This window comes from Sander vitreus, chromosome 24 (assembly GCF_031162955.1).
Source record: "Sander vitreus isolate 19-12246 chromosome 24, sanVit1, whole genome shotgun sequence".
Taxonomy (NCBI): Eukaryota; Metazoa; Chordata; class Actinopteri; order Perciformes; family Percidae; genus Sander; species Sander vitreus.
In genome coordinates, this window is record NC_135878.1 from 8,186,313 (window position 1) to 8,207,201 (window position 20,889).

Sequence of the window (20,889 nt, forward strand, 5' to 3'; positions counted from 1 at the left end):
AGTATAAATCGGGTGTCCTGGCTGAACAGATGACAAGCAGACATGGAGCTCTACAGAAGGACACTGTTCTCCATTTTATGTCAAGCACTCATGCAGATTTGAGGTCACCCACAGTAAGTTTGATTGCAGGTTAGATTTCTGTTCTTGCACCTGCAACGACAAGCTTGAACATAAGAGAAAATACTTGCAACTAGCTACAAGAACATATTGGGAGTGTGTAGGGAATTATGTCTAAAATAAGGCCCTAAGGCCTGTCAAATCTGACTCCAATTTATGAATTCCCGTGCCTGCTTTCATCAGACTTAAGTTTACCAGAACACAAGGATCAATCTGAGATCCTTGTGTGACTCAGAGTCACTATCTTCTTATGTTTGTAACTTGAATCTTGTATCATATTGTCTTGCTCTTCTTAAATACAAAATACATAGTTGTTTAAAAATTTCAGGAAGAATCTACACGTGATAAACGATCTGATTCATTACTCTGGCTACTCTGTGATTTCTTAAGAGAACAAGACAGTTCTTTTATGTTGAATTTCAACGACAATGTGATATTATCATACAGTGCAGAAGATAAGATGGAGATCCGTGCACTAAACACAGCAAAGTATGTCTGCCTGTAGTCTTCAGATATTCTACTTCCCGCTTTCTACCAAGTTGTAATAAATAGCTTTATTAATGTGTTTTATCTTGTTAAAAAGCATTAACAATGATGCACAACTTGTCTAAATCTGTCTATTTGCATGTGTTTTATTCAACTGCAGTGTCTTAAGTTCTCTCAGCCATCCTAAATAAGCCAATAAGAACAACTTTGGCTTGTCCCTCAGCGTGACACTTGCTCTGGTCTCTTTACCTGTTGTAGGATGAAGAAGAAGTTGATCCTCGACGTGGACACAGGGGTGGATGCTCAGGCCTTCATGGTGGCCCTTGTGGCCCCCGATGCGGAGATTTTGGGGATCACCTGCTGCCATGGCAACACACCGCTGGAGAACGTCCTCAAGAACACACTGCGTGTCCTGAAAGTCTGCAACAGGCCGGGTGTAAGTTTGTGGCTGACTAACTTCAGACAGCAAGGGAGCCCTCGTACATTGGTGTGTCAACATAAATTGGTGCCAAGGGAAGTTTGGTGTTCTGACTGATTAAGGGGGTTTTAAGGGGTTAATATCATGGTAATGTATGCTATTTTTACAGGTTTAACAAAAGCATTGGAGATATGATGATTGCTATATTTCAAGCACAACACATACTTACTCCACAGATCCCAGTGTACTGCGGATGTTCAGGGCCACTGCTGGGTTGAACACGCCACGCTGGAGATTTCCACGGGAAGGAAGAGCTGGGCGACGTCCCAGATCCAGATGCTCCAGGCCTGGAGCTGCTGCAGAAGAAACGAGCTGCAGAGGCCATCATCAAGATTGTCAACATAACACATCATCATGAAACTGTTTATCATGTTAAAAACATGTCTATATCACTGTATCATTTATGCACTGACCTTTATTTGATGCTTAATACTTTTTACGATTTTTGTTTAGCCTATACTACAAATATGGACTGTTTTGAAAATAATTACTCAATCTGTTCCTTTTTACCATACGAAAGTTTGGCTTTTGTTGTAAAGGCTAATATTAAATGTTCTTTATCATATAAGATCCATTAATTACATATTTAGGAAGCTAGAATCATGAATACTATTAATACCAACTTTTGCATTCTAATTAGACGCAACAGGCTCAATAACTCTTTTATAGGCTACATCAGTCTATCCTGTTGCTAAACCCAAATCAGTGTGCCGCCAATTAAGATCTGGATCTGAGGATATCATGAAACATGACTGTTGATGTGTTTTCATCTTTTCTACTATATGTGTAATTGTTTTTTGTCTTTTTTTCTTTGAGTGGAGCTGCTCAGGAACGCAAAATTAATTTCAGTGTAAACTGATAATAAAGTTGTATTGTATCATAATGTACCACCTACTACAGCACACGGTGCATGATGGATAAGTAAAAAAAAAAAAGCTGTACTGTAAGGCAAGGCAAGGCAATTTTATTTATATAGCACATTTGTAGGCTACTTATTGTTTTTCTTACTTGCAGGTGAGTTTGGTTGCCACAGCGCCCCTCACTAACCTGGCCGTCGCAGTACAACTAAACCCTTCCGGCGCTCTACATCATGGGAGGAAACACTAAATGTACGTTATCTGTGCGTTAACATCAACTGTAAGTGTTAAACTCAATGTGTTATATCGTGAAACTAGAGAGAAATATATTTGGTGTGTGTGTGTGAGTGTGTGTGTGTAGCCAGGGGTAACACAACAGTGTGTGGAGAGTTTAACTTCGTGGCTGACCCTGAAGCTGCCTACATTGTGTTGGACCGCTACAGCTGTCCCACCTACATCACCACCTGGGAGTTCAACTGCAGGAGCAGCCTGCCGTGGGTCAGTAATTATTTTGTTGAGACTTTAAATTGCAAGAATTAACGTTACTTTAAACTGACCCACCACTTGACTTACTTCGTGTCTGCTTCTCCCTTAGTCTTTCTGCGACACTTGGCTGGCCCAAGACACAGACAAGGCTCGTTTCATGGAAAAGATTTCCCTCCACACCAGGAAGGTACGATGGTGTCCTCCTGAGTGTTTCAACAGACTGAAAAATAATTCAGAATAAATATCACTTCTTGTATTTCACTTGTCACTGCAGATGGTCCAGACTGAGCGGTATCAAAAGGAGCTGGTAGGAGGACCTGGGTTCAACTCCTGTGACACCTACGCCTTGGCTGCAGCCATCAATGACACAGAGTGCAGAGGTTAAAATACTGCTTTCATCCCTTATTTATTTTTAAAGATTATTTTTTGGGCTTTTTCCACCTTTATTTTGATAGGACAGCTAGGTGAGAAATGGGGAAGACATGCAAGAAATTGTCACAGATTGGATTCAAACCCTTGACCTCTGCATCAAGGCATAAACCTCTCAGTATATGTGTGCCTGCTCTACCACTGAGCCAAACCGGCCATTGCTTTCATACCTTTAACAACTTTAATGTTCAGTCAGTTTCTGCACTTTAAACGAGGTGCCAATGCCAGGATAGACAGTCGCTGATACGAAATAAGTATGAGTGTGTGATTAGAACATAAGTTTTCTACTTTTAACAAACCATCAGCACAAAAGCCAAAGACAATACATTTCAGTATTGGATGCAACTTCTTGCCTTTCTCTTCTAGGTTGCAGGTGGAGTTGGAGGGAACCCACGCCCGAGGCATGATGGTCGTAGACTACATGGACCTGCTGAAGAAGAAACACAAAGTCTTCATCATGAAGAAAATTGACGAGAAGTTCAAACAAATGATGATGAAGGCACTGAAATAGCATGACATGTCTGAGTCCCACTAAACACATAATCTCTGCAAAGTGCACTACAGACGATACAGTCCATACCACTCTTATAATTATTCCATGCCATTGTCTTAAACACAGTATAGTGGTATTAGGCAGTGTGCAGCTCCTTTGGAAAATACTGCAGGTGTTATAACCATCAGTCACATGTGAAGGCCCCGAGGAGAAAACAATCCAGCTTTGCTGTGTTTTCTCGAGCCATCTGATCGACACAGTGGGATGCACTTTTTTATTTTTTTATTTCTCCTAACATAGTTGGTAAACCCGCACTAGACTTTAGAGAATTACTTTTTTGAACCACATGAAACACAAACATTCAAAGTAGGTAAGGATTTGATTTGTATGTACCTGATATTTCCTTAAAAACTATTTTCATTATTTTTCATTAGAAGCAGACTGCCTGATCACTTACGTGCAATATGAGACTTTTTACTCATTCATTACATTGTTTTTGCATTTGTGTCCTCATTAGTAGACGTGATCTTCTGTATGATTTGTTTTTCTTTAACATTAAAAAGCTTAATTCCAGATGTGATAGCAGACTTGGGAGTTGAGGTCGTCTCCCATATTTAAAAAATTTTTTTCACTTACTTTACATTTCACATTCAGTCATTTCTATTTCTGGATTTGTATCCTATCCTATAGACCTTGAGATACATTGTCTTATTTGTTTATCCATTATTGATGGTGTATTAGCTCAGGTGTTTTTGATTGGTTGTTGCAGCCTATAAGTCTAGCATAAAGAAAGATGTGAGTTCTACTGGAAATCAACTTATAAACTATGCATGTATAAAACTACCATGTAATGTGTCTTTCTAGTGTCTTACCATCTAATCCCATAATGTCATAAACCATGTTTTAATCCAGAATTGAAGTGAAAAGGCCCCTGGGCCACATATTTTATTTCTGACCGCTAGATCATTCCAAAGCTAAAGGTGACTCCGGATGCCTGACTCCCAGGTGAGATCTGATAATGAGTCTACTCTGGTAGAGGCCACTAAGCAAAAGCAAACATAAGGGTTTTTCTTATTCGTTTTATAAAGTCGAGGCTTTTGGAGGATCCTACATGATGTTACTGTACCTAACACCTTACATAAGATTGGTATATAGTTAGATAGATGTAGGTTTAAAGTAAATGTACTGGTGGAACATAGTCAGCATTTTGGGAGATGGGGCGGGACAGAGTTAACCCCCCCCCCCAAAAAACGTTTGACTAGCATGAAAGAGAACTCAGAAACCGAGTGTATTCGGTGGGCCTTTCCCTGGGGAAACAGCCCTCACTTTTGCTGTATTTGTGCCAACAGTAAACTTATTATTGCAATGAACTCTACCGAATCCAGGGTTTATTGCAGATAATGCTTAAATTGAGTTGATAAGTAGAGCAGCAGACAGTGCAGAGTTTATCTGGCCCAGCTGACGTCTTTCCTCTACAGTAACCTACTGGTTCTTTCTTAAAACCTCAAATAAATTAGTTGATACTTACAGTGTGTACTTGTCTCGACAAAATGTACTAGGAAAATTACTAATGACTGTTACACAGTATATAGTAAATATAAAGAAAGGATCACACTAATTAGATTTTTTTTTTTAAATATTATAATGGCTTATAAAAAGGCCTTTTTTATAGATAGGATTTCCCCCAAGCATCTGCACAGTAATATGAACAAAAAGCATCAATGAAGGAAAAGTGATTAATGTGCAACAATTACAACATCAACAGCGCCACTGTGAGACTTTTTACTACATAATCCTGCCTACTATTGGAAATATTTCCCACAACATCAAAAAACTTGTAAGGTAGGGCACACCCTGCTGGGAGCTTTAAACATGCCAGAGTGACCCAGCTATAGCAAGGCATTTATTCCTCCAGAAAGTAAAACTGAGGCAACCTAAATTAATAAAACCTTTTATTGAAAGTGCTTTGGAATGTACACTTTAGGATAAAAAAAGAAAAGGGGAAAAAAGTGTCCATTCCATGTTCCTCCACTTTCCTTTTTTCTCTTCAATAAGCAGGATATTTTTTTTTTTTTTTTTAAAGAAAACTCAAAGAAACAAAGCAAATGTTGACTCTTCAGAAACAATCGTCTGGGTATATATTACAACCTGCCAGAATATTTACAAATCAAACAAAAAGAACAATAAAAGCTGTAGTACATCTGCCCCCGTTTCTGCAACTAGTCCAAACACATCACCGTTTACTGACTTCAGAGCTCCAGCTCAACATAAGAGCCAAACAGAAAATCAACCGAGTCAATTGAGAGTCGAGCAACAGTCAACTCGGCTCAGCGCCAATAAAGCCGGCGTCCCCGTTTGATGAGAGTCAACCAGAGTTCTTCCCAAACAGATGTTGACTGACAGAAGCTGGAAATGGATTTGTTGTCAGCTAGACGTGAGTTGAAAACAGATTTTTGAGACGGCCTGGAGCCAATTAGTGTCCAACCTCAGAGACAAACTGGTCCTACTGGACGCGGTACTTGTAAAACCAGCAGAGACCCTTAGTGAAGTTCCAGCCCAGAGAGACGGAGATGACGTAGATGAGGCCGAGCAGAGCGAAGGGGTAGAGCAGCACCACTGTGTTCTTCAGGAAGGGTAGAGCTGTGTGGATAACGCAAGACAAATACATCAACAGAGTGACAGGCAGCACATACTTTGGCCAACATTACACATCTATAAAGTCACATTGAAATGTACACCACATTACTCCCCCCCCCCCAGTCTTGCAGTGCCAGATCTCCACAGTGCTGTGTCAGCGATAGAGTACCAATGTATGTACATTTTACTTGCATGTAAGTTAGATGGCATCAACATTTGGTCTAATCATAACTGGTCTGGCAACCCAAAGGCCAGTGTTTTGTTTCCAGATTTGTGTGCATGGTGACTTATGATGGGGGGGGGGGGGTCTGGGGGTCCTCCCCTTGAACATTTTGAACATTAAACAATTCATTTCCTGCATTCAGGTGAATTTTTATGCACCCATTTCTACATTTTTCTGAATCAATTTATACTGGAAATATCTTTATGTAAAGGGAAACACAGATTACAATCCAAATATAAAACATAATGGAATATATTGCAGTAAGGCTCTCAGGAAATCTGTATTGCTTTCATCTATTTATTCTCCTTTGGATCAACTTCTCTAATTATATCTGAGTCAGCACACATGTAACCTAGCATCATTTACTCCTCCCTCCTCTTTTGTTGGGGAATTAACCTCCTTTAATGTGCATATGACAATTATTCACCTCAGTGATAGGCTACATGAATTCATTTTAAAGAATTAATAAACCCCTGGACTGTAATATTTCAGATGTGTTTGAGCAATATTTCTACTCATGTTCAAAACTTTGTGTACATTCAAAATATCTCTCATCTGTGCTCTCTGAGATTTGGAGGAGTCGTGATATTTTGAGAAAAATAAAGTGGTAATAGGCTATTACAAGATTGAAATCACAATATTTCAGAAAATAAACCACCTCCACCATAGTCTGCTGTGCGTTACGTGATTGCTCTGCTGATACGGTAGATCTCAAACCGTCTGACAGACTCCGAGCCCCGTTTGAGACTCTGGTCTCTGGATGAGACAAAGTTTAGGGAACCGAAACTAGACCTACCGCAGAAATACACAGAGCACAAACGGGACACATCTACATGACCACAGCAGAGCGCGTCCTTTATAAACCTGAAGCTGCACAGACCACGGAAGGCGAGCTGCAGCAGCTCCGTGGTCTGTACCGCTGCTCGTCTCTATTTTTACAGCAGGAGTGGACGCTAAGCGACGCACAGGTCTGCTTCAGAGCTCCGTGTGGCTGAGGGGGCGCATTAGGATGATCACGTTTAATAAACATGTTTTATTTCGCATGTCATTCTAATTCTATTATTAATGAGAAGTAGACCTAAGGGCGACACGGCGTCCCCAACACATTTGAGTTAGTTCGCCTATAGCAATTGCCGGCCCTGGAAACAGGGTGTGCTTAATGGTGACTGCTTTAACCCGAGATGGAAATGAATACAACAACAAATAAATTTACTTTTGAACAGTCCTTCACAGACAATACTACCTCTTAAAAAGTTACCGTAAGAATTAAAGTGCTATGTGCAAAAAGTGCTGAGGTCTTTATTGCACTTTGCTCGGTTGTGCTATCATTTACGATTGGAGCTCAGCAGCTTGATAGAGGTTGGGATAAACAATAACTTAAGTTTACTTGTTTTATATCTCGACACACGGAATCTTCTACCCGATGGCAGAAGTTCATATTCAGGAAAGCAGGGTGTTGAGAGAAACACCCTGGAAACGTGTGTTCGTTCCTCGGGAGAGTTTTAACCCAAACCACAATCCTTTTCCTAAACTTAACTGTCGTCACATCCACATAAATTACCCCTCTCTGTTTTGTGTCCAACTTACTGTTTTTTCAGGAAATACACCACAACTCCTTAATCGGACATTTTACAGTTATTATGATGACCAGTTACTCTGCTGATACATATAAACACAACAAATACTCACGACAGAGAAGCTGGAACTTGCAAATGTTTAACCAAAATAGTTGACAATTAACTATCAACTAATTGATCGATCAACTAATCATTACAGCTGTAAATAGATGTGTTAACACATTTTGAAAATGGAAATGTCTCCTTCTGCAGAATCAGTTCTGATTAGGGACATAACTAAATATAATCAGAAGTTATTAATCCAACCCGATCTGAAGTCATATTACACTGACAAGGCGACGTAAATCCAGAAACGGTCTATTTACTGACATATTGGTCATTTTTAGTGAACATTTTGAGAACAATCTAACTCTGTGTATTTAAATGTGAATAGGACTTACCGTTGTACCCTAAAAACGTGATGTAGACATAATAACCAATGGCTATTAGCCACATGGTGTTACCGACAAAGTATCCCACGAACCAATCGGAGTTTATTACCACAATATCTGAAACACACAAAACAAACTGTAATTATGGTGATAAAGGAGGCGGGTGTAAGGGTTTATTTCAACACCTGATGTTGATTCAGTTTTTCTGAACAAAAAACACACTAGTAGAAGTCACATATGATTATTAGAAGTATTCATTTTTAGTTGATGAAGTGTACTAAAGAGGCTCTCTGTCTTTGGTGTGTACAGTTACTATGGTTACAGGGGTTATTTTTATCACCAGTTTAATCACCTGTGCATACACAACTGACTGTCCAAATAAAAATGGTCGTAATGTCGTAGCTTTTCCTTACAATGGTCCATTTTCATTACATCAGTTGTTGTTTCTATTTTGTAATAGAAAAAATGTCTTTCAATTCAAAACAAAACTCTTGAGATGTACATTAGTGTCTTTTGCTTTTATTATCAATGTCGTCTTAATAAATATAAATTGTGATAGTCGGAATTATATTTTATAATACATACATACACAAAATAGAATAGTGGCCTCGGGTCTTGTTGATCTGCATTCTACACATAAAATGCACATTTAACTGTACTAAAAACCATTTAAATTGGATGAGATAATTTCAGACACACTGATAGATAACACAGAGTCACGTCTACTCACGGTTGATGAAGAAGAGCTGCAGGAAATGCAGGATGACTAGAAGAGGGTAGAAGGCATTGAGGTGAACATCAAATGCGTAGCCCCACTCCACATCAAAGTTTTTGCTGGGCTGTTTCAGCAGGTACTTGTTGCTGATAACCCTGGAAAAGACAAAATGAACAAGATTTATTAAAAAATACGCATGTACAAAAACATGCCCCAATTACAGTAACTGGAGGAAATGCCATTCAATACTTCTAAACGAGGCAAAACCCACTACTCACCACATGAGGGTTGATATGAGAAGGCCAACTCCTATACAGTCAACAAAGACCACCCACAGCAGTAGCTTCAGAGTCTCCACTGCTCCCATGTCCAACACCAAACCAAAGCCTATTGTGGACACTGCAGAGGAACAGAGGGAGTGTTCAGTCATCATAGTACAGTGACAACATCAGGTTTCCACTGGCTACATGTGACCGAGTATAGACTTACCACATAGCCAGATGCTGAGCAGGACAAGAAAACCAGGGTCGTCCCTGGCCCACTGGTCCTTGGTCTGTTTCCTGTAGTGGAAGTTGCGGTAGACTCTCTGTGGTGACGTAAACAAGTAAAGCATCTGCCACAGGGCAAATTCAAAGTCCATCTGTTTAAAACGGAGCAGCCGTCGCAGGTACTTGTAGCGCTTGGCGCCTGCTGTGTGACGTGCAGCGTCCCTAGCACCGAGGGCGCCATTGCTGTCCGGCAAGATGGTCGGCAACATGGTGCTGGATATCAGATAAAAAAAGAGGGAGGTAAGGACAAGCGAAGAAAGAATGGAAGATGAGAAGAAAGACAAGGTGAATTTGCTGCACACAGAGGAAGTTTAGCACTCTAACCTTGATGTTTTGTTTATTCTGTAAGTTATCTTGTACTCTGCAGATAAAGAGCAATCTAATCATCACAGTGACAAACATAAAACCACAGTAACTGTATTTATATAAGTCGAGACAGCAAGACAATTAAAGCTGGTTCGATACCATTTTTTGCTTCCAGCTACCGATTCCGATACCTGAACTTGCGTATCGGCCGATACCGAGTACCGATCTGATACCAGTGTGTCATATATTTTATTATGTTTTAAGAACTGTATACTACTATCCCTGTATGGATGTGATATGATTTCTATCTTTGTTGTCAGTCCGGCTCAGGTTAAACTCTTTGTGAAACATGAATGCCACAGAATGTTTTTATTCTGCAGTTTGACAGTCAGTTATAACGGAAAAAGAACATAAATAAACTAACGTATTTTTTCTTTAGGGCTTTATTACGTGGTATCGGATCGGTGTATAAACTCCAGTACTTCCCGATACTGATACCAACGTTTTAGGCAGTATCGGAGCCGATACCGATACTGGTATCGGAACATCTCTAAAGACAATATTACTTTGCAAAACTTACATGCTATTTTTAAACTTTAAAGCAACTGATATGTTATGCATGATGTATTTGGGGTACATAAATGTACTGGGACATTTAGGATTAAGGGTTTCTAGGATCAAGTACAGCTTCTGTTGTGTCATTATATGAGGTATTTTCTAAAAATAAGAATAAACCCATAGCAGGAGAGAATACCATTTTGTTGACATGATGCTTTTAAACGGCTTGACTAGCTAGACACTAGGTAATTATGACAGTTTTAAGAAAATACACACAATCCTTTATTTCAAATCTCTATAATATGCCCTGTAAATGTATATGTTCTATATCACTGAACAGCCTAAACTGCCTAAAAACAAATAACAACACAGAAACAGAGGATGCTATTGCACACCTATGCTACACATGGGCTAAGTTACATTAAAAAAAACTTAAACTAATTTAAAATATTCCTGTATAAACCAATTACACAATTTACCTACTGCGCAGTAGCAAATATACCCCCAACAAGCACTGACATATTTAATTCCCTTGTTAGATGACGCTGTTTGCTAGCATGTCCTGTTAGCTTGTTGCTAATTTGTCTAATAAGATAGGAAGGCCTGGTCAGTATTATTTGTAATATACCAGGTAAACGCAGCGGTAACTATTTGGTATTAACTAAACAACTAAACTTCTTTAATGTTATTTACCTGTTTTTGCTGTACTCCTTCGCAGGAGAAAGCACCAACTCGTTTCTGAATCTGTAGCTAGCTGTTTCAGTAGATGCTTCCTGAACTGTCGCGAAAATGAACACGTAGCTACTTCCGGTATCATCCGGTTCATCATGGGAAATGTAGTCGGAGGTGAAACCCAGGCTCTCAGAATATAAACAGCTTTATTTATATAAACACCAAGTAAGTGTGATTTTATAATACATCCATGGTGTGAACGCATACAAGAAAGAAAGAAAGAAAGAAAGAAAGAAAGAAAGAAAGAAAGAAATATTGCATTATGTTAAGATCATCGAAATATTTATATTTCTATGGTGAATATTGTTACTTTTATTGTGAAATGTGAGACCTCATTTCAAACGGAAGTAAGACACCATACTATTTCCCCTAACCCCATAGCTATTTGACTGGTAGTACAACTCAGATCATCGCTGTTCTGGTCAAGAAGGCCAAATAGCGAAAGGTAAGAATCAGAAACATATTATGCACGTATAGGCTTTTACATCTATTTGTTATTTATTGCAAGACCAGTAGACAATTATGTGTTTGACCGTATTACTCACTGTAACCCTTTTATAACATTGCAATGCCCGTGTCCTTGAGTACTCTTAGCTAGCTAACACTATTAGCCAGCAAGCAAGCAGTCCGCATTGAAAGGTCCATGTTACTTATAAGCTTCCTCCCCATGTCTACATTGGTACATAAACTGTATATAACCGTGCCCAACATTTTGTTATGTCTGTGTTTCGACCTTTCTGCGCATTATCTCCTTGAAACGTTAATTACGTGGTTGAGTGACAACATCACTTGTTGTTGACAGTGGCAGCTATTAAGCTAGCTAACGTTAACTAACTAACTATTGTGGCTCCAATTCTTTTTGTAGTAATTCTTTGGATAAGGGGCAGCATTATTTATTTTGTCTCAAATGAAAGGCCTAACGTTAAACCGAAAGCCTAAATATTATAGATTCAACATAATGTTAAAGCTTTCTAAGTCTGCTATGCCTTGCATGAAATCTGAGCAGTGCAAAAATAATGTTGATTGTATATTGTGACATAATCTTGAAAAAAAACAAAACAAAATCAAAACAATTTCAATTTCATGTTGAAACAGAAAACATTATGGATCCCAGACATTTAATATTAAAATAATGTTGTAGCTAAAGATATTGTGCAAAGACCTCAAGGGATGTAAAAAACCTTTTTAGAGCACTGTAGATTATTTGCAGTACAGCTCGACTCTGACAGCTATGTTCTCTTACTTATCAACAAACAAACACCATGTTTCTTTCTGTTTTACTCTCACAGAGTCATGTTGCGACTGCCAACTGTCGGTCGGGCTCTAGCCGGAGCTGCCAAGAGCAGCCTGGCTCCCTCCAACACTGGTAATGTGTGTGTGTGTGTGTGTGTGTGTGTGTGTGTGTGTGTGTGTGTGTGTGTGTGTGTGTGTGTGTGAGAGACAAGGTAACAGTTATTCTCCTTAATCTAAATAAGCTGTTTACTGTTTTGGAGCCAATTAAATTCATGATATGATTGTACGTATTATTACCATTTGTATTTTAATTCTTATTTTGAACATGGTTGTGTTTCAGTATATCAGGCAATTTATCCTAGTTTATACAATTGTCAGAAGCTTCCCATCAATAGTTCCTTTCTTTTCACTGTGTTGTTCAGTATGTTTCATTCATTGCTGGGTAGAAACTTATGCATTTACATAATTTAAAGATGCCTCTGTCCTATGCTTAATTCCCCTCTGAGATCCATTTTTGTTTCACTTTTTGAGAAACAGAAAATGCTTACAGGTTTCATTTAATTTCAGTAAATCTGACCTTTGTGTATCCACTTACAGTACGTACTTCAGTGCGTGCTGCCAGCAACATGGTGGAAGTGTTTGTAGATGGGAAACCACTGGAGGTGGAGCCTGGAACTACTGTGCTGCAGGTAAGAAATTTGATTATTTTACTGAAAACCAATAAAGATGTTTCATGTGATCCTTCATATTGTATACTGTATTTTTTGTATATACAGTATGTTATCAATAGGCACTATTTTGTGGTAATTGTGTTGCCCTGACAATAATCTAGTCCATTTTGGATTCATGTGTACATAATTTGATCTTTTTAGAATTTCCCACCTTATCATGACTGTTTCCTTTCTCCATCAGGCCTGTGAGAAGGCAGGAATCCAGATCCCCAGGTTCTGTTACCACGAGCGCCTCTCAGTGGCGGGAAACTGTCGTATGTGTTTGGTGGAGATTGAGAGAGCTCCAAAGGTAACCAAGTGCATCTGATTGGTCAGAAAAACAGAAGCAGATATTATTGAATGCAGCAATGGCTGTAGGAAACACAAAGGGCCACAAACTACTTCTTGTGCTTCATGATGCTCCATGCTCTGACAATTGTGTGTGTGTGTGTGTGTGTGTGTGTGTGTGTGTGTGTGTGTGTGTGTGTTCTCGTTCCTCAGCCTGTAGCAGCCTGTGCCATGCCCGTCATGAAGGGCTGGAACATCCTCACCAACTCAGAGAAGACACGCAAAGCCAGGTATTAAATATTCAAACATGATTCAAACTTTACGCAACATTTTAAGTCACCAAAGTTAATTAACTATTTAAAGTGTCTGTGTGTGTATCGTTATTAATATATAAAAAAAAAATATATATATATATATATAAAAAAAAAATTATAATATCTGGTGGGGCTTACCTCTACGCACAGTCTTGGTTCTGGAACCATACTCCTGGATAGGGGTTGGACTCTTTTCTTCTCCGGAGTTGCCCAGGGTGTGAGGCGCCGGGCGGGTGTGGGGATACTCACAAGCCCCTCGACTGAGCGCCGCTACGTTGGAGTTTAACCCGGTGGACGAGAGGGTCGCCTCCTTACGCCTGCGGGTTGTGGGGGGAAAACTCTGACTGTTGTTTGTGCATATGCACCAAACAAGAGTTCGGAGTATTCGGCCTTCTTGGAGACCTTGAGTGGAGTCCTGCATGGGGCTCCAGTCGGGGACTCCATAGTTCTGCTGGGGGACTTCAACGCGCACATGGGTAATGATGGAGACACATGGAGAGGCGTGATTGGGAGGAACGGCCTCCCTGATCTAAACCAGAGTGGTTGTTTGTTGTTGGACTTCTGTGCTAGTCATGGATTGTCTATAACGAACACCATGTTCGAACATAGGGATGCTCATAAGTGTACTTGGTACCAGAGCACCCTAGGCCAAAGGTCAATGATCGATTTTATAATCGTTTCATCTGATCTGAGGCCGTATGTTTTGGACACTCGGGTGAAGAGAGGGGCGGAGCTGTCAACCGATCACCATCTGGTGGTGAGTTGGGTCAGGGGTGGGGGGAAGACTCTGGACAGACCGGGTAAGCCCAAACGGGTAGTGCGGGTAAATTGGGAACGTCTGGAGGAGGCCCCTGTCCGACAGACTTTCAACTCACACCTCCGGCGGAGCTTTTCGTGCATCCCTGTGGAGGCTGGGGGGCATTGAACCCGAGTGGACAATGTTCAGAGTTTCCATTGCTGAAGCTGCGGTGAGGAGCTGTGGTCTTAGGGTCTTAGGTGCCTCAAGGGGCGGTAACCCACGAACACCGTGGTGGACACCGGTGGTCAGGGGAAGCCGTCCGATTGAAGAAGGAGTCTTTCCGGGATATGTTATCCCAGACGACTCTGGAGGCAGTTGCAAGGTACCGAAGGGCCCGAAGGGCTGCAGCCTCTGCCGTGAAAGAGGCAAAGCAGCGTGTGTGGGAGAAGTTCGGAGAAGACATGGAGAAGGACTTTCGGTCGGCACCAAGGTACTTCTGGAAAACCGTTCGCCACCTCAGGAGGGGGAAGCGGGGGAACCATCCAAGCTGTGTACAGTAAGGATGGGACGCTGTTGACCTCAACTGAGGAGGTAATAGGGCGGTGGAAGGAGCACTTTGAGGAACTCCTAAATCCGACTAATACGCCTCTATGGTAGAGGCAGAGCTGGAGGGTGATGGGGGGGATTGGCATCAATTTCCCTGGTGGAGGTTGCTGAGGTAGTTAAACAACTCCACAGTGGCAAAGCCCCAGGAATTGATGAGATCCGTCCAGAAATGCTTAAAGCTCTGGGTGTGGAGGGGTTGTCTTGGTTGACACGCCTCTTCAGCATTGCGTGGAAGTCTGGGACGGTGCCTAAGGAGTGGCAGACCGGGGTGGTGGTTCTCCTTTTTAAAAAAGGGGGGACCAGAGGGTGTGTGCCAATTACAGGGGTATCACACTTCTCAGCCTCCCCGGTAAAGTCTACTCCAAGGTGCTGGAAAGGAGGGTTCGGTCGATAGTTGAATCTCAGGTTGAAGACGGATTCCGCCCTGGTCGTGAAACAACGGACCAGATCTTTAATCTCGCAAGGATCCTGGAGGGAGCCTGGGAGTATGCCCAACCAGTCTACATGTGTTTTGTGGATCTGGAGAAAGCGTATGACCGGGTGCCCCGGGAGATACTGTGGGAGGTGCTGCGGGAGTACGGGGTGAGGGGGTCCCTTCTCAGGGCCATCCAATCTCTGTACGACCAAAGCGAGAGCTGTGTCCGGGTTCTCTGCAGTAAGTCGGACTCGTTTCAGGTGAGAGTTGGCCTCCGCCAGGGCTGCGCTTTGTCACCAATCCTGTTTGTAGTATTTATGGACAGGATATCGAGGCGTAGTCGGGGTGGAGAGGGGTTGCAGTTCGGTGGGCTGGGGATCTCGTCGCTGCTTTTTGCAGATGATGTGGTCCTGATGGCATCATCGGCCTGTGACCTTCAGCACTCACTGGATCGGTTCGCAGCCGAGTGTGAAGCGGCTGGGATGAGGATCAGCACCTCTAAATCGGAGGCCATGGTTCTCAGCAGGAAACCGATGGAGTGCCTTCTCCAAGTAGGGAATGAGTCCCTTACCCCAAGTGAAGGAGTTCAAGTACCTTGGGGTCTTGTTCGCGAGTGAGGGGACAATGGAGCGGGAGATTGGTCGGAGAATCGGCACAGCAGGTGCGGTATTACATTCAATTTATCGCACCGTTGTGACGAAAAGAGAGCTGAGCCAGAAGGCAAAGCTCTCAATCTACCGGTCAGTTTTTGTTCCTACCCTCACCTATGGTCATGAAGGCTGGGTCATGACCGAAAGAACAAGATCCAGGGTACAAGCGGCCGAAATGGGTTTCCTCAGGAGGGTAGCTGGCGTCTCCCTTAGAGATAGGGTGAGAAGCTCAGTTATCCGTGAGGAGCTCGGAGTAGAGCCGCTGCTCCTTTGCGTCGAAAGGAGCCAGTTGAGGTGGTTCGGGCATCTGGTAAGGATGCCCCCTGGGCGCCTCCCTAGGGAGGTGTTCCAGGCACGTCCAGCTGGGAGGAGGCCTCGGGGGAGACCCAGGACTAGGTGGAGGGATTATATCTCTAACCTGGCTTGGGAACGCCTCGGGATCCCCAGGTCGGAGCTGGTTAATGTGGCCCGGGAAAGGGAAGTTTGGGGTCCCCTGCTGGAGCTGCTACCCCTGCGACCCGACCCCGGATAAGCGGATGAAGATGGATGGATGGATAATATAATATAATATAATATAAAATAAAGTATCTATCTGTCATCAGAGAGGGAGTTATGGAGTTCCTGTTGGCCAACCACCCACTGGACTGTCCCATTTGTGACCAGGGAGGAGAGTGCGACCTACAGGTAACCATGGACGAGTATATAACACCTTGGTTTAGAGCTTAACCTTCATCCCCTTAAGGTTAATGGGCTAGTATGTGTCAATTACATTTGAAAACCAGTTTCACTATTGTATCTTGTGTTAATACTCCACCTGCTGTGTTCTCAGGACCAGTCCATGCAGTTTGGTTCAGACCGCAGTCGTTTCACAGAAGGGAAAAGAGCAGTGGAGGACAAGAACATTGGGCCGCTCATCAAAACCATCATGACCCGCTGCATCCAGTGCACGCGCTGCGTCCGGTAAGTGCATGATAAACATAACATTTACATCCATCAGCAAAATGTAATAATCATATTGACCGCTATTGTCACTTCAAATGGTAAAAATATAGGAGAGCCTCTAACAGCACATTAATGAATTCCTGTGTAGTTTTGCCAGTGAGATCGCAGGTGTTGAAGACCTGGGAACAACAGGAAGAGGAAACAACCTGCAGATCGGGACGTACGTGGAAAAGATGTTCATGTCAGAGCTGTCCGGCAACGTTATCGATGTCTGTCCTGTCGGAGCCCTCACCTCCAAACCCTACGCTTTCACCGCACGACCATGGGAGACCAGGTAGGACAGAATTTGATACTATCAACCTTAGAAAACCAGAGCAGACAGTTACTGTCACTTGCATTTAAAATGATGAGCCTTTGGAAGCAAATCTTTTGGTTAGTTCAGTTTGTGTCTGATTCGGTCATCTTTTTCCCCCACTTCATCTTCTGCTGTATTTGCAGGAAAACAGAGTCAATTGATGTGCTGGATGCTGTGGGCAGTAACATCGTGGTGAGCACAAGAGGAGGGGAGGTGATGAGGGTGATGCCCAGACTGAACGAAGACATCAACGAAGAATGGATCTCTGACAAGACCAGGTAAAATACAAATCCTAAGCCAGAAAACATTAACATGTTTCCGACTGAATTGAAGAAGTACAATTAGTCTCGCTGGATAATTACTCCGTAAAATAAAAGCTCGATGTAGTCACAAACATCCAATTTCACTCAATGCACTTAAAAAGTTAGATATGTTGCCATAAAGCTCGACTAAGGAGAACAAAAATCCCCAAATGTGTGTCCTCAGGTTTGCATATGATGGTCTGAAGAGGCAGAGGTTGGCCCAACCAATGGTGAAGGATGATTCAGGGCAGCTGACTCCAACCACCTGGGAGGATGCTCTCACTCGTGTTGCTGGAGCAGTAAGTGTGTGTTCGCTTCGGTATTGGATCTGCCTGTTTATTCCTTTTTTATATATAGTTGTTATATGCCGATAGGAGACGTGATATTTATTATGCCTTGATATTCATGCATCTCATTTTAGGTTGTATTATGATATTTGAGTCTGGATGTATAAATATCTGTGTGTGTGTAGCTGCAGAGTGTGCAGGGCAGCGAGGTAGCAGTCATTGCAGGGGGGATGGCTGATGCTGAAACTTTGGTTTCCCTCAAAGACCTCCTCAACAGACTCAACTCGGAAAACCTCTGCACGGAGGAGCTCTTCCCTATGGCGGGGGCAGGGTAAGAATGCGTATATAATGTACAGGGTTCCCACAGTATCTTTAGTTGTGCAGCGGACAACTTTTCTCTCTGTCTCTCTCTCTCTCTCTCGCTCTCTCTCTCTCTCTCTCTGCAGCACTGACCTGCGCTCCAACTACCTGTTGAACTCTCGCATCGCCGGCATCGAGGACTGTGACCTGCTGCTGCTCGTAGGTACCAACCCGCGCTACGAAGCCCCGCTGTTCAACGCCCGAATCCGCAAGAGGTAAACTCATACATAACTCTTTGCATTAATTGTTTGGATTGTCCTCCTGGAGACAGTATTGTTGCAGCAAAAATAGATTTTACACAGCACTTATTCTACTATTTCTCCTGTAGTTGGTCTTTGCTTCTACCGGATAAAATCAAAGTTATATAATCGATGTCACTTGCCTCCCTCTGTCTTTCTCGTTTTCCCCCTCTTCCTCTGTCAGTTGGCTCCATAATGAGCTGCGTGTTGCCATGGTGGGTCACGGTGTTGATCTGAGCTTCTCATACGACCATCTGGGAGAGGAGACTTCAGTACTGAAGGAACTGGCCAACGGCACACACCCCTTCTGCCAGGTAATGGACTCGCACGCAATCTGACTCGAGGGAGCTTTGGTGCTGATTTATGAACTGATGTGACTTTTTTTTTCCTTTTTTTGGCAGCTCTCAGATGAATATCTGGCAACTTTTACTTGACATTTTCATTTCCTTTTCCCTGGCTCCAGGTCCTGTCAGCTGCTAAGCGTCCGGTAGTGGTCGTGGGAAGCAGTGCTCTGCAGAGAGAAGACGGAGCCGCCATCATGAGCGCCGTCTCCACCATCGCTCAGAACGCCAGAACCAGCAGTGGCGTGGAAGAGGGGTGGAAAGTCCTCAACGTCCTGCACAGGTACAACTTGGCAGTCCTCATAAGTGTGGACTCATTTGAAGCTTTCAAGACAAATCGATTAACGTTTTCTGCAGATTTGAATAGCTTTTTTTTTTTTTTTAAATAAATAAATGAAGGTGATGGTAAAATCAGCCTCTATTAGTGAGGTACAGTAGATGCTTCCTGCTCTTACTTTGAGGGCTGCTCAATTATGGAACGATTATTTTGGTCAATATTGAAATCACGATTATTTAACATGATTACAATCTTTTGGAAAGATGTTGCATTTATTGAAAAACTTTAAAAACAGTGAAAACACCTTCCACCTTTTTTTTCTCCTTCCAATTCATCTGTATTTGTGATCATTAGGAGCCAAAATCCTAAATGCACTTACAGTTTTCATTAATTGCACAGCCCTACTTACTTTGTGTGTCTGTGTGTGTGTGTGTGAGCAGAGTGGCCAGTCAGGTGGCTGCGTTGGACCTGGGCTACAAGGCTGGTGTGGACGCCATCAGGGCAACTCCCCCCAAAGTCCTGTTCCTGCTGGGAGCTGATGCCGGCTGCATCACCAGAGCCGACCTGCCTGAAGACAGCCTCATCATCTACCAGGGTACACACAGACACATGCCACCAAGCATACACACATTCAGTTGTCACTATGACAGTGAAAGTAAAAAGCACAAATATATATTAGAACATCATTTTCAACCCCTCCAGGTCACCATGGTGACATAGGAGCACCAATGGCAGACATCATCCTACCCGGTGCTGCATACACAGAGAAAAACGCCACCTATGTCAACACTGAAGGAAGGAGTCAACAGACCCGGGTGGCTGTCACCGCTCCTGGAATGGCCAGAGAGGACTGGAAGATCATCAGGGCCATATCTGAAGTAAGCAGGGAGTCATTCACATGGAGCATACTTATGTTCATACTGTTCATACAGTCGTTAAAAAAAAAAAGTCATGTCTTTGTGTGTTTGCAGCTGGCAGGCGTGACGCTGCCCTACGACTCTGTGGAGGGGGTCCGATCCAGACTAGCTGAGGTCTCTCCTAATCTCGTCCGTTACGACGACGTAGAGGAGGCAAACTATTTCAAACAGGCTAATGAACTCGCCCAGGTACACACACAAACATCCGTAGAGTCAGAATGTGGCGTCCCACAGACTGTCATATAAAGGAAGAAAATGATCTCTGATTCCTCACTCTGTTGTACGCAGGCTGTGAACCAGGACCTACTAGCAGCTCCTCTGGTGCCACCTCAACTAACAGCAAAGGACTTCTACATGACAGGTAAATGTGTTTTTATAAATGGCAGATACAAAGGCAACAATAGAAATATATAGAAATTTTAAATAAACTTCTTCTACCCCTTCCCTTTCTGTGTTCAGATTCTATCAGCAGGGCTTCCCAGACGATGGCCAAATGCGTCAAAGCCGTGACAGAAGGAGCCGCCGCTGTCGACGAGCCGTCAGTTTGCTGAACACCCGCGTGCAGTAACTCCTCTTGCTGAAACGACACACACTTCTCAGAACAAACTCAGTGTTGCTCATTAATTTAAAGTTGTCCTTGATGCGTGTACTATACAGTTAAATCGTTTTCACTCCTGTGAACAAGCTTTGTTGAATGAAGCATATAAAAAAAAAAACATGAAATATGAATAAAATCTTACAAATATCTTTACTCCATTTGAGTGCTTTTCATTTCCTGTATTTGGTAGAAGATCTGCTTGTCACTTACGTTATTTGTCATTCCTTCACCTATTTAACTAAT

The 20,889-nt window shown here is 42.5% G+C and overlaps 2 protein-coding genes and 1 pseudogene across 2 annotated transcripts; 2 read left to right on the top strand and 1 right to left on the bottom strand.

Moving 5' to 3' along the window:
• The first annotated feature begins 862 nt into the window (after positions 1–862).
• LOC144513081 (inosine-uridine preferring nucleoside hydrolase-like) lies at positions 863–3,364 on the top strand (annotated as a pseudogene).
• Positions 3,365–5,281: 1,917 nt separating this feature from the next.
• unc50 (unc-50 homolog (C. elegans)) lies at positions 5,282–11,144 on the bottom strand. Its single transcript, XM_078243459.1, has 6 exons — positions 11,035–11,144; positions 9,419–9,690; positions 9,208–9,328; positions 8,945–9,084; positions 8,224–8,331; positions 5,282–5,986 (listed from the first exon to the last, which is right to left on the bottom strand). The coding sequence occupies exons 2-6, from the start codon at positions 9,684–9,686 to the stop codon at positions 5,850–5,852; spliced, it is 774 nt and encodes a 257-aa protein (XP_078099585.1). The 5' UTR covers positions 9,687–9,690; positions 11,035–11,144; the 3' UTR covers positions 5,282–5,849.
• Positions 11,145–11,409: 265 nt separating this feature from the next.
• On the top strand, positions 11,410–20,804 carry ndufs1 (NADH:ubiquinone oxidoreductase core subunit S1). Its single transcript, XM_078243458.1, has 19 exons — positions 11,410–11,518; positions 12,363–12,439; positions 12,904–12,995; positions 13,219–13,326; positions 13,518–13,594; positions 16,631–16,712; positions 16,858–16,988; positions 17,119–17,304; positions 17,469–17,603; positions 17,812–17,926; positions 18,100–18,245; positions 18,361–18,489; positions 18,698–18,827; positions 18,977–19,137; positions 19,572–19,726; positions 19,834–20,009; positions 20,103–20,237; positions 20,337–20,409; positions 20,508–20,804. Exons 2-19 carry the CDS (start codon positions 12,367–12,369, stop codon positions 20,597–20,599), a joined length of 2,196 nt encoding a protein of 731 aa, XP_078099584.1. The 5' UTR covers positions 11,410–11,518; positions 12,363–12,366; the 3' UTR covers positions 20,600–20,804.
• The last annotated feature ends 85 nt before the right edge of the window (positions 20,805–20,889 follow it).